This window comes from Oreochromis aureus, linkage group 15, assembly GCF_013358895.1.
Source record: "Oreochromis aureus strain Israel breed Guangdong linkage group 15, ZZ_aureus, whole genome shotgun sequence".
Taxonomy (NCBI): domain Eukaryota; kingdom Metazoa; phylum Chordata; class Actinopteri; order Cichliformes; family Cichlidae; genus Oreochromis; species Oreochromis aureus.
The window spans coordinates 39,179,518-39,193,761 of NC_052956.1; the positions used below are offsets into that span (position 1 = coordinate 39,179,518).

Below are 14,244 nucleotides of genomic sequence, written 5' to 3' on the forward strand. Positions count from 1 at the left end.
AAATGCCAGACTATTTAAAATACATCAGGTGGTCTGAATTATTTTTGAAAAAGTTTTAACGTCATACCCTCTGTGTGTGTGTGTGTGTGTGTGTGTGTGTGTGTGTGTGTGTGTGTGTGTGTGTGTTTCTATCATTGTTAAACAAATAAAATCTACGCTGTAAACAGCATAAAAGTTCACCACATTATTATGAACCAGCAACTTTTTAATACAAATCTCTGGATTACATTCAGTGACTCAGACACCAGTGCTGGTTTTGTCTCATTGTTGTGTGTCTGTGTGTCTTTAAACTCATCAGTGATCAGTTTGTGTCATACTGGTTCTTTTTGAGTCCCTTTGTAGGTTTGTGAGATAGGATAAGATATAGGTTACATTATTTATCCTAGAAACTGGGAAATCCTTGTGTTACAGCAGCCTAATAAACATAACGTATAACAAATAAGCTTAGATGAAGTATAAATGCTTAAAAATAAAATAAATTACAATCTAACACACAAAAAAAACTTTAGTGTCCATTTTTACATTTGTATAATTTTTTTAAGTCTTGGGTTAATACGTGTGGTACAGTGCTGTGTAAACCCCGCCCCTCCTTCTGCGGATTGGTTTACAGTGATTGGTGACTCCGCCATCTTTATCGTGACGTCGATCCTTGCTGGACGTAAACTTCCTTGTTGGGATTGTGTGACAACAGTGTGGCGGTGGAGTTTAGCTAACGCTACGTGTATCTGGGAAATCCCGACTCTGCTCCCGAACCGGGTGGAAAGTCGTACAGTTTCCTTTCTTATCTTTTGTTTTGAGAGTTTTCAAATATAAAATGACTTTTTATCGAAGTCTCTCAGCGGTTCTTGTATCGGTATGCTGGGTTTTCTTGTCCGTGGCGGATGATGTGAAGAGCAGCACCGAAATTCCTAGAACTGCCGTGACGAACTCCAGCGGGGTTAAGGCCACAAACGGCACCAGCAAGGGTTCGTTTAATACCTTTAACGTGGACGGCTCGACGATCCAGAGGGCCCTTTATGTCCTCGTTGGCATCACTATAATCGGTGTCCTCTACTTCCTCATCCGAGCCGTGCGGTGAGAACTACAATTTAATTCAAGAACAAAAACCCTTGCTTCTTAAAGTCAGACGCTACGCAGTCACAATTTAGGCCTAAAATGTCCAAAATAATTAGAAATATTTACAGATCAGATGAAAGCCGAACTGACGAGTACATTTTCCAGCTTCAAAAAATCAATTTACAGTACTTCAATAACTTTTGAGAAGCGAAGAAAGTTTAAAAAACTGGATTTATGAATGGAGTCTTCTCTATTGGTTCTCTACATATGAGGCTTGGTAGATTATACGGTGCTGCACGTTTATTGTTAGCTTTTTGACATAGATTGCATTCTCGGGGTACACGGTTGTAGAAGTATGTTACTGTATCTGACAAATTATTAGCGAAATCCAAAAGTAAGGATAGAGTAACATACGTAATTCCCTCCATAAATCTAACAACTTAAAACTTCCGCTTGTATAAGCTATTTTTAAGTGTTGTAAATGACTATATATGTCCTAGCACAATGTTTTAGTAACCATTTTTTAGTTCGGCATACACTCCAAACTCCTATCACTTCTCCTCTCAGTGTAACCTTTTCTGATAATAGTAGGTGGAACTTGGTCTCTCGTTTCATCTGACGTAGTGGTTGGTGAGAAGTACGTTATTTAATTTGAAGTCAGCAAAGCTGCTCCTTACAGACGGAGACCATGCAGTCAGAATCGAGGGTCAACTGTCACAATAATTACAAATATTTACAGAAGCCAAACGGAAGAGTCGCTCCTGCAGTTTTAGGAAGTCACGTGAGGCACATGTACAGTGTGTCCACAACTTGAGAAGCGGAGAAACTTTAAAACTGTGAATTTATGAATAGTGTGGCTTAGTGTTTGTCCACATATGAGGCTTGGCAATTTCTAACTTGCTGTACAGTTACTCTAAGCTTTTTGGCACATTTGGATGAGCAGGGTACACGGCTGTAGAAGTATATCACTGTATAAAGATAAATCCAGAAGTAACAGATAACTGACATAATGCCAAATGTCATCCTTGAATCTAACAACTTACGCTAGAGCAAGCCTTTCAGTGGCCACTCTTCAGTTAGAGACTTGTACTTAAAACAGAACTCGTTTGAAAACAACTCACTAAGTCCCGCCATTAGTTTGTCAGTGAGTCAGAGGCAGTTGGACATATTGTGCAGCATTTAGGCAATACGTCATCTACTTTATGCTACAAAAAAATAGTTGTAAATACTAAAAATTAACTGTCATAAATAAGGACAGATATCATGAGAAATGCTCTCCTGAGCCGAGCTGGAAATGCTGTAAAGTGTAACCTCAGTCTGCTCGTCATCAACCAGCAGGTTTAGTGACAGACTGCTGGCCTTCAGTCTCTCCCATCATTTAGAGCAGCTGTGGTGTTCATGTAAAATCACAGGTTTGGTTCCCACCTGAGTGATGTCACACCAAACATCATTGTAAATTCAGTCATTCTAAGCTCTCTCTCATATTAGCAATGTGACACACCTGTGCAGAGTGTCAGTCATGCGTTTGTGTAAAGTTGCTGGACTCACTGTGCGGTTCAAGAGGTAACACTTAACACTAATCCTCGTCTACCAGTGTCTCAATTTGTTTTGGCCATCAGTTGGCCTTGTTCTGAGTTGAAGTATTACAGTACTGCAGCTGTGCCTTTACATTAAGAATGTAATCCCCCCAACATTTCACATTCAGTTCATAAATATCATCATTCACCCGTGGTTTTATAAGTGCTGTACATTACAACTATCTGTTTGGAGCACAGTGGGGTCGAGTTAATAGTAAATGTCTGTTTTGTGATGATGTCGTCAGGCTGAAGAAGCCCACCCACAGGAAGAAGTATGGTCTACTGTCGAATGAGGACGATGCTGTGGAGATGGATGCGGTGGAGAGTGATGAGGACGACACGCTGTACGAATCTCGCAGCCTCCGCAGGTCAGAGGTTAACAGGCAACAGCAGTAACGCTGAAATAGAACCAGAACCTAATTTCAAAGCTGATACCAGTAAAAGTTTTGTTTGTTTGTTTTTATCTGATATTCATCAGTAAAAGTAAAAAACATATAATCATGAAAACACAAAGTGGTCAAAAGAATATTGATTATTTTTATGTTCCAAAGTCTGAACTTTGCTGACCGAAGTTTTGATTTACAGTCAGTCTGATTGGTGTTATCTTTGTCTCTGTTCAGATGAGTCCTGGTCTTTGTCCTCTGACGGATCAGCTCGTATTGCTTACAGATTGAGAGAGGGTGGGAGAAGTGACCAACGACTGCTGAGAGAAGTGGAAAAACAAACAAACTGACCAAATAGTCATTGAAGAAAAATGCCAAATCTCAGCTGCTCAAGGAAGATGAGCAGGATAATCGAATTTTTTTTATTTTACATGTGGTGTCGGATGACAGAAATGCAGACATGACAGATCAGTGGATCCTCGTGAGGCCAAATGTTCCTTTTCTGTTTGTTACTCCTATTAATATTATCTCAGAGTGTTTTTCTAAGAGTTTATTTGGTGTATTTTTCCACTCTGAGCTTTTCTGCTCTGACTACGTGCTTTATACTACTGCAAACTGATGGCAGGCAGCAGCAGTGGTGGTGTGAAATGCTGCAATTGATCAGGATTTGTTATCCTGACAGACGGTTAGCCTCCCCTGAAACAAAGTGTTAAGAAACTCACGATGTTTCACATTGGCTGTGTTGAGACTAAAAGGGTGAACGTGAAGCTTTTGTATAACTCTTTGATTCCTGATGACATTTTTTTCTCTGTGGACAAGATTCACACTTCTTAACAAAACATTAAAATCTGATTTTTGAATATAAAAAATGCCTTACCATCTGTTTTTGCTTTTTAGTTTTTATTGACTACTTTATTTTTTTTATCATGTTGTTTAAAAAAAAAAAAAAAAAAAAAAAAGAGCAAGATTAAGAGTAATGTATGTTTTTGATTGTCGTGTCAGGTGACATGATATGATATATTACCTTTTACAAACTTAATATAGTAAAATAAAATATCTGTAGTTAAAAAAATGTGCTTAAAGTACTGGAAAAAATAATTTTGTAAAAGCTCTACAGAAGTAAGTGAAAATGCATGAAGTAAAAAATATTTCAAAAAACACATGAACTATCAGTAAAATATCTAAAAATGTTGTAACCATAAAGATAAAATATGGGAAAATACTTTTACAAAGCAAAATACTTCTGGAATATGTAAAAAATAAGTTATTATTTTTACCAAGTAGTTCTTAGGTCCTGTATTAGAAACAGGGATCGGTGAGGATCTCAAAGCAGCTACTGAGTCTGTGTAACTGTTTGTTTTTTTTAAATAATTTAATCATTAACCCTTAATTTTATTTTTCAAAATCCAATTATTTACAGCTTAGTGGTGAGGGCTGGAGCGTCAAAATGAAGCTGTAGTAGCAGGAGTTCACCACAAGATGTCACCAGTGTTACTGTTTCAAACATGCAGCTAAAGGCAGCTAAAGGCAACTTTAATAGCAAAGCACCCGTTTATATGTAGTGTAGGGATTATGTTAGCACAGCCTGAAACAGAAAACTGAATATCAGAAAAGGATAAGATTTGAATGATAATGTGGGACAAATATTATGAATGAATATCCAAAACAATCTTTGCAAAATGTATTCAAATAACGAAATCTTAAGCACAGTGTGAGAAATACTTCATTTTATGTACGTACACACACACACACACACACACACACACACACACACACACACACACACACACACAGGGCCACCTGTCATAAAATTAGAAAACACAAACACAGATAATTTATAAAGCTGCCAAAAAGCAGTTTTACAATTTTTTATAAAGGTAATACTTTCATACTAGATTTGAGTCAACAAATCGTTTTTTTGTAAATAAATAACTTTAGTTTGGTATCTTAATAAAAACTAATTTGCTTTACTGTTATATTCAATCAATAAACAAATTGACCAGAAAAGAAATCACCCACAAATCCTCATACACATGTGGAAATTCATTTTTTGTCACCATAACTGAAAGAATTTTCTCTCCCTGTTCTTCCACCTGTTGCTGCTTTGTTACTAAGCTCACTGAACTAATTCCGAGGTAATAAAACAGGAATTCGCAATTTTTCCCACCTCACGGTCTGTCAGGATCACTGATAGCAGGGTGACTGCTGATATGAGGTCACATTCTGGTGGCTGAACTGCCACTGTAACAAGCTAATGATGAGTGGGTGTGGTGCTGAAGACTGATAAACATCTCAGCCTATCAGACGGTCCCAAGAGAGATCACAATAACAACAGCACAACTCAACAGGTCCCAGAGGAGCAGAGGGGCGTGTTTCAATTAGAGAAAGCTGAGTATATGTGTGTGTGTGTGTGTTTGTGAGATGCTGGCTTATCCTCGGTTCCCACCTTAGTCTCTCTGTTTTCACACAGTTTATCTGATCAGGTGTCAATAAATCTGCTGAAGACCATCACTAATTTTAGCTAAATCAACCTGCAGCTATTGTTCACCTGTTAGAAATATGGCTGCACCTCCAGTTTCCAGCAGACACTGTGATAGTGGGAAACATGACATCAGAGGAGCTAACTAAATAGATAGATGTACGATTATTGTTCTGAGCATCAAGGGACAGTTTCAGAGCCAGATCAAGGCTGGATCACAGGTTTCTAAGAGGGCGGAGCATCGAGCTCTAAAACACTTTATGGATCCAAAGCAGGATCAGGAGGATAAAAGTGAGCATCTTCAGAAGTCCAATACATCAAGTTGTGTTAGCTGAGAGATTAAAAAACCAAGACCCAACTGGCTGACACTCAGTGCACACTGACTGCTTACTCAAATCTACTCGATTGAAGGATCATCAGCAAGTTTGAACATGTGTATAAAACCAGATGTTAACACTTTGCTGGCCTGCAATGCTCAGAGAAACTGCAGAAAACTGATGCATCTCAGACTCAAAACTGTATCTGAACAAACCACAAGTCTTCTGGAATAATGTCCTTTGCAAAGATGAGGCCAAAGTGCACATGACCAAGTTTGGTGAAAATCAAACACAGCATATCAGCACAAACACCTCAATCCACCTGCCAAGCGGGGTAATGGACAGGTCTTCTTTTGGAGCCACAGACCTGGGCACCTTGTTCTCATTGAGTTGACCATGAACTCTGGTCTGTATGCCAAAGAGTCAAATGTGAGGCCATCTGTCCAACAGCTAAAGCTTGAGTGAAACTGATCCATGCAATGTGGAAATCATTCCAAACACACAATGTTTGGTTTTCCAAAGAAAACCAAAAAGCAGCATAAAAAACTGGGATTTTATATGAACCTTCTGAGCAAGATAGCATTTACATGTCTATATGTTAGTGAGCTGCTTAGCTTGCAGAGTACACCAGGTACTTGGTTTGGATCAGATCCCCACACACAGTGTGTTTAATGAAAGCAGCTGATTTGGCCCTTACCCGAGTGAGAGTAAGGTTGTCACATTGGCCCAAACAAATGCACCAATGAAATAAAGCTGAGGCAAACAAAGTGGACAGAGAGTGCAGGTGTGGATGATGGAAGAGAATTCTTAATCTTTCTGTGCTGTGATTCTACTCCACTTTAAATCTAAATGAGGTGATGGAGGAATCCATCCTTTAGAGCTATGCTGTATCCTCTGGTTTGCGTATTTTTGGAGAATGATTCATCCTGAAGCAGATTAATGAGCCTCAAACCCACCTCGGAGCTTTGAAAGGGGGAGCTGGTTTTCAGTGGACTTTCCTCCACAGCCACCTGACCTTAACCCCACTGGATATTCAAGAGGAAGCCAAACGGAGAAACAGTGGTGGGAACTGAGGATGAGCCGATATCTCTCTGTCGCACACACACACACACACACACACACACACACACACACACACACACACACACACACACACACACACACACACACACACACACACACACACACACACACACACACAGAGCTCTCTAATTGAAACACGCCCCTCTGCTCCTCTGAGTTGTGCTGTTGTTATTGCCATCTCCCTCAGGGCCGTCTGATTGGGTGAGATGTTTATCAGTCATCTCCTCAACTCATCATGGCCTTGTTCAGGATTTATTAAGAGGCGCTCTCTAAGCTTTGCAACTGAAAGTATTTTACATGGATAATTTTGCAGCTGAGGACAAACTTATTAGCCCCCCAAATGAAATTTCATATTTTTGTCAAAATATGCCCAAGTACTGTTTTAGCAGAGCACATGATTTTCAAAACAGCATTTCAAAACATATATATTTTCCTTAGAAAGAATGAATCATTTATATTTACACACAACAACAGAATTATGTCAGAAAAAAATTGCCAGGTTAGATATTACTATCCCCTAAAACCCTGACCTATTTATCGATCCAGAGCAAAAACCTCTGTTGTGCAATGATGTGCTGTAACTTTGTAATGATCAAAGGTTGTAAAATCACATGAAAACTGAGAGTTAACTTCCAGTTTATACACAATAGGAAAACCCAAGCTTCATCAGAAAACCCGTCCATCCATTCTCGTCTCCGTTTCAGGGTCGTGGGGGGCCTGGCTCCTATCCCAGCTGTCTTAGCCAGTCTGTTGCAGAGCTAACACACACAGACAGACAACCATTCACATTCCATCTATTGGCAATTTAGAATTACCGATTAGCCTAACCCCACTCACTGCATGTTTTTGGACTGTGGGAGGAAGCCAGAGTACCCAGAGAGAGCATGGCCCTACAGGCCATACAGTGGAATTGAACTCAGCACCTTCTTGCTGTGAAGCAACATGCTAACCACTGCTGCCTCTTGAGAAAGCATCATGCAGAAAAACCCAACAGTAATCAGTTTAGATTTGAGAAAAAGAGTTGTAGATGGTCACAAAGCAGCAGATGGATATACCAAGTTATCCCAGCATTTCTGTTAACAACTGGAGTTAGAGGCATCGTCAAGAAACTCACATAGACCCTCACAGTAAAGAACAAGTGTGGCAGAAGTAGGAAGATAAAAATTTCAAAGACTCTGGAAAGAAAACTAGTGAGCAATGTGTCTAAAGACCCCAGACCACCACTTCTGCAAAAGAGACACCCTTAAGTCAGACTGAAGTATGCCAAGGACCTCTTGGACAAAGACTATATGAGTATGTGATGGTATCAGTTTATTGCAGCTCTTCACTTAACTTAGAAGCAGTCAATCATCAGGTGCAAATTTAGAAAGAGTTTGTGATAGTCTTGCACTCGTGAATCAGCAGGTTGTCATTAATGAGGAGGACAAACATCAGTTTCTATGTATTTTTTATTTATCTGTATTCAGATAAGAGCATCACACCTGTGCATCATCACAGATTTCATCAGTGGACAAAAAGACATTTTTATTAACATTAAAATCACCAAAGGTTCCTCGTATATGAAAGAACCTGAATCTGGTTACTGGTTCTTCTGCTGCATGGCAGAACATCACCCTGAATATCAAAACACACACAAACAACATGGAAAGCACACGTCTAATAATACTGATACATGTGAATATCACATGAACTTTTTCAATAGTGAATTACTAAATATAGAATAATTTATATGTATGTATAATTCCATGAAACATTAGCACGCATGTGTACTTATAAAGCTACCAGCCTTCACTCTGTACTTTTATTTAGCTAGACTAACATCTCAAGTATGTATTAAATGACCTTTAAAATCCGCATTTCCCTTTCACTCTGTACACCTCACTGGGGAAGAATATCATCAGCTTAACCCAAAACATTTACAATATGAACCAGATGTTCCTACTGCCAGTATGTCTGACCTATGATCATTTATTCATGAAGATCAATAATTCATCTGTCTGCTGCATGAAGTGTCGTGTATCATTCAGAAATAACGTAGATTCATTGTCTGACAAAAAGCTTGTAAATGACAAAGGTTTCTGTCTTGTTAGTGTCCTATATCTGTTTAGATCTTTGTGTTTGAACCTGAATCAGCTGACTGGCAACAAGCAGATCTTCACAGCATTACAAATCAAAATCAAGAACTGGAGCACATGAGCAACAGTCTGACCCCAGACTGCAGTGGCTTTCACATCTGGAGTGATGAAACAGTCTCAACTGATCTCTGCTCGATCTGCTCAGCTGTACCTGCTGGTACTGGAGCTGCCTCTGCTCCCCCATCAGCCCATCAGAGTCTCCCTCTGATGAACTCTCGCAGGTGGAGTTTGGTGATGGCGTCCCCTGCAGTCTGTCTTCCTCCTCCTCCTCCTCCAGCCTCACAACCTGGCTCTGTGGGGCCCCACTGAGGTCTTGCTCAGTCAGAAGATGGTCCAGAAAGTTGATGTACCTGAGGGCGAGGCGTAGGATCTCGTTCTTGCTGAGTTTCCTGTCTGGGGGGTGGGTGGGTATGAGACGTCGCAGCTCTGCAAATGCACCATTCACGTTCTGCTGGCGCCATCGTTCTCGACTGTTGGTGAAAATCCGACGTACCACTCTGGGACGGGTACCTGAGGGGAGAGCAAAGAAGGGTCAGCTGGTGATCAGAGAACCAGATCTAAGGATGTAAGGTTGGGTACAAAGTAGCTGTGTGACCATGAAAGAAAACCTGTTTTGTTCTAGTAGGAAAAAATCCAATAAAAGAACCAAATAAATAAAAGAGAACTACAGAAGTGAAGCAAACAGAGACGACCCTCTGACAAAGACTGAGGGAATAGACTCACATTAACTGCACAACATGTAGAGAAGGATTACAAAATACAGGTGAAGTCAGAAAAGAACAAAGAAGGGAAGTGGGAATAAACTGAAAGCTGCATGAGGGCCATGCCTTTGAAATAAGATAGGAATTGGAGTGGGAGAAACAGTGAGACAAACAGAGGAGAGACAGGAAGCACAGAAAAGAGAACAATCTTCAAAACCACAAGGACAAAACTAAGGATTCACAACTGAAACCACGACACCTTAAACAGAACCACATGAAGAAGAAATACAATCTCATTCTGTCTATAAAATATGTTTTTATACAGCATCATTGTCAAGGTTTTATCTTTAATAGGAAGGAAAACTTCATGGCTTTTTACTTTAGTTAAAAAGTCAAATTAAAACAGCCCTCTTTTCATCTTATTAGCACCCTTATCTGATTTATTTATAATTTAAGGTTGAAAACAACTGCTAATACTGATAATCACTAATAACTAATAACTTACTGATAAGTGGACCTTTTGAATGTGATATTATTTTTCTTAAATGCTGAATTAATTAAAGCTTAATGCTGCTAAAATGTGTTTTGTGAGGACTATAGAAGAGCACACTAACATGCTAGTCTCCATATCTGGTGATGCAGTGAACTCACCCTCAGCGAGGTTCCTCTCATATGGAGCTGCTCTGTGCTTCAAGGTGACGCATGGATCTGGATCACTGCACACAGACACACAGACACGTTAGTGAGGAGCAGAAAAATCCTCCTTGGTGATGTTTTTTCTGCAGCAGGTGGATCTCTGCAAAGGTTTTGCCTGAATTACAGAAACTCATAAAATGTTTTAATACATTGTAGATGCCAGCAACATGCTGAAACAAATACACCATAATCGTTATAATGTTTTCTCCCTATCTTGTAAAACTGTGTAAATACCGCAGATTAAAATGCCAATAATGGCATAAACAGGTAATAACGGCGGCTTATGTAAAACAAGCAGCTTTTTAGTGCAAACACATTGCTGTAGTAAATTCCAACATCTATGAATCATCACAGTAACACAGCCGTTTACAGTTCAATAATAAACGCCTGTCTCACCTGTGGAAGGTGTGGAGCTCCTGGATATCTTCGTGCAGCATGTCTTTTGCAGGCAAAAGCAGCAGAAGTGAAGGAGACTCTGGTGGATAATCGGGGTTCAGCGGGCAGTTCGGGCTCCGGTGACTTTCCCTCGGCTCTGTGGAGAGTCAGTGTCAGTCGTCTCTTTTTATATCCACGGACCCTCCCACCCCCACCTCCCCGTGTCCCGGCGCGTCGTTTCCTGGGAGCCCCCTTTGATAAAGACAGTCCCATTAAAGTCATTAAACGCAGGGTCCCAGGAAGCAGCTCTCCAGGGACCTGCAGGGTCCTTGGTCCGCCTCCACCCTCCCCCTTCTGTAGGAGTCGTGTTTTCCTCCTTCTCCTCCGTCACGACTCCACAGCCCTCGGCGCCACCGCTGCCAGCCGGACCCAGTACGCACAGACCATCAAGGCTGGTCCTGTGGCGAAAACTGTCGAGTTTGCTTCTCAGTGACTGAAACAGTAACTGAAGTAGCCTACTTATTGCCATGAAGTAAAACCAAACATGCCACATATGATTCATCGCCATATGATTGTTTCTGTTTAAACTGTAGTCGTGTTTTCTTGTCACCTCTAAGGATTTCTCGCTTTTGTTTACGGGGGTAAAAAAAAATGAAAATCTCAGACTTATTTTCAAGTAGCATTAACGCGCCTCTCAGGTGAGTCGAGATTTTAAAGGGAAATATATTCCTCAGAAGTTCTATCTGTTCACATTTCTGCACCAAAATACGTTTACAGCTATTATAGGACACACCAGTAAGAGGGAAATGGCACGATTTAATAATATAGTAATAATAACAATAGAAGGCTTAATGAGATGCTGGTAAACTGGGATTTTGTTTTAATCTTTGCCAAGCAGGACTTACTCCCCCCCCCCGCGCGCCCTTAAAAATCAGAAATAAAGGAGGAAAACATGCTAAATGATCACACTGAGCCATGTTGTCTAGGCCAGTTACAAACAGGAGTATAACATCTTCTACACTGCATCAGCCTATAAAAGTACAAATGTAACTGTTTTCATTATTGATTTATTGATCGATGGGTTTCTGTACGTGGCTGCACAATAGAAATTATTGGTGGTTGTTAATCTTCTATCAATCGCCTTTTACTTAATCATCTTGTAATTTGAAGTAGTTCTAACTCGTGTGCGTGCGCGCGCAGCCGGAAGCGTTGCAGGTGTCTTGTGGTTCCAGCTGGTCCACTCACGAGCTGTTAGACTTTTCTATCTGATGTTTGACGCCATCAAACGGCCGCTTCGCTTTCCGTTAAATATCTCTGCTCTGTGAGTTTACCTGCGCCGGAGGCTGCGAGGTGTCCAGACAGACAGGTGAGGAGATGTCTGCAGTCAGGGAGGTGACAAAGTTAGGCTGAGCCACAGAGACACGGCAGTGAGACTCGTGATTAAAAACCTGCACGAGTTATATCCTTAACCATCCACAAACTTTAGTGATTAATGACCATCGTAGATTAAAACGCTTAATGAGGAGTATTGCAAACAATGTGCTCCATATTTTTATGGTGTTTATTTTCATTAAAGTTTGTAGACTACCGCGAGCGAAACTCTGCTTCGGAAATCACTGTTTTTGTTCACTTTAGTTTATTTACATACTTAAACGTGCTCTTTTTGAAACAGAGTGCAACTTATTGATTATTGTTATGTGTTGTTTTGAATTCGGCTGTGCTGTCTGTTAAATAACTGCCTTCCTTTATGCAGCTTCCGTATTTGTTTGTAGCAAATTCTACCTGAAGTGTACAGATGAAGCTATGAATGAAATATTGTACTTTTGTGAAATGTGACAATGCAATGATCAGATTCACACTGTAGTATAGAAATGTGGAATCACTGATGTGAATTTTTAAACTGAATTCAAATTGAAATGCTAATAAACATTTTCTGTCCCTGCAGGTCGGGGTTTTTTTTGTTTTTTTTTTCTGTGCTGAAAACTGATCTTCTTCATATTCACACCCCCCCGATCCTGAAGGGAAACTCCTGAAAACTGACCTTTTAAAAGGAACAAAAAGGATTCTCAACACTGGCATTTAAGTCTTTTGCACAGCGATTCCAAGCAGTGAAATAAATTGTGGTAGATTTATTTATCAATCTTGTGTTTGTGTTTATTTTGTTCCACTTTCCCTTTTTCCCAATTTATTCAATATATTTTTGGTTTTTCTTGACAAATTTTCTGTCTCATCCTTCACACCACCTGGGCTCCATAAAGAACCCTTTCTTTTGTGCATCAGTCAGTTACATCCAGCCATTGCAATAAAACTAGCCCTTAAATAACTTTGCGTTATATGAGCAGAGTTTATCAATCTGACTACATGCGGGGTTCACAAAGGGGTGGCACTGTCTGACCAATCAGTAACCAGGAATACTGCCTTTTTATTCCCCACTGAAACGGACTGTTTCCTTTCTTTTTCCATTCATTCTTGTCACGGTAGGTGTAAGATATTTACTTGCTTCTCTGACTTTTATATCTAAATAAGGTGAATGGCAGTTTGTAGAAGCACGACAGACTAGAGACGAGTGTCAGGGGTGACCTGTGACAGAAGGATAGCAGCAAGATTTACAGGGTTCGGATGCGATTCATTCATTCATATTTTATATTGTTGGTGTAATCTTTAGTTACCCTACCTGCGACAATGTAACTGTATCTGTACTTTCAGCAAACCAAGCAGGGAATCGCAATATTCTCAAGTCTCTGAAATGAATCCCCAAAAGGTTCATTGACTTAAGTAACAGCTCTGAAATACCCACCTTAGACACAGCGTTTAACACCGTCACTGTTTCCTCGTTTGGATACTTCCAGTTTTACGCACGGTTAGACAGTTCCGGTCAAAAATTTAAGGCCACTTGAAAAATGGCAATGAATCCACACTTTTTGCACAGATTTGGCCATTTAAAGGCATGCGGTCCTAAACTTTTGACCAGCTGTAAAACAGCCTGTTTGCATGCTCAAAAAAAAGTTTTCTCTCACTCCCACTTCTTCTTGTTGAATGTTGAAGCTCTACTTGGAATCTTGTTAAGATCCAACCATGCAAAATATGATTTTATTTATTTATTTATTTATTTATTGTTGCAATTTTTCAAGTGGTCTTTAACGTTTGATCAGGACTGAATCAAATTTGACGTGTAACAGCGCCATATTGTGGCCAGAGAGGGTATTGTATCAGCACAGAAAAGAACTATCGTTGATGATCAGTGGGAAGCACATCTTGGTGAAACAGAAGTTAAAGACAGTAGTTATGGACACTAAAAATGAATTAAGCATTTGTTTTATTACCACGAAGGCCAAAGTGGAAAAAGATATGAGCTATCAGCTGGGCAATAGCGGATGAAATTTGGCCCGTTTTAACCCAGTACCCAAAGCCCACAACACAAACGCACATGCTTCTAAGAATG

At 40.0% G+C, this 14,244-nt stretch overlaps 2 protein-coding genes across 2 annotated transcripts; one reads left to right on the plus strand and one right to left on the minus strand.

Moving 5' to 3' along the window:
* The first annotated feature begins 650 nt into the window (after positions 1-650).
* On the plus strand, positions 651-3,899 carry fam174c (family with sequence similarity 174 member C). Its single transcript, XM_031756224.2, has 3 exons — positions 651-1,074; positions 2,879-3,001; positions 3,254-3,899. The coding sequence occupies exons 1-3, from the start codon at positions 815-817 to the stop codon at positions 3,255-3,257; spliced, it is 387 nt and encodes a 128-aa protein (XP_031612084.1). The 5' UTR covers positions 651-814; the 3' UTR covers positions 3,258-3,899.
* Positions 3,900-8,325: 4,426 nt separating this feature from the next.
* Positions 8,326-11,101, minus strand: LOC116333081 (T-cell acute lymphocytic leukemia protein 1 homolog). Its single transcript, XM_031756226.2, has 3 exons — positions 10,824-11,101; positions 10,383-10,447; positions 8,326-9,540 (listed from the first exon to the last, which is right to left on the minus strand). The coding sequence occupies exons 1-3, from the start codon at positions 10,862-10,864 to the stop codon at positions 9,059-9,061; spliced, it is 588 nt and encodes a 195-aa protein (XP_031612086.1). The 5' UTR covers positions 10,865-11,101; the 3' UTR covers positions 8,326-9,058.
* Between the last annotated feature and the right edge of the window lie 3,143 nt (positions 11,102-14,244).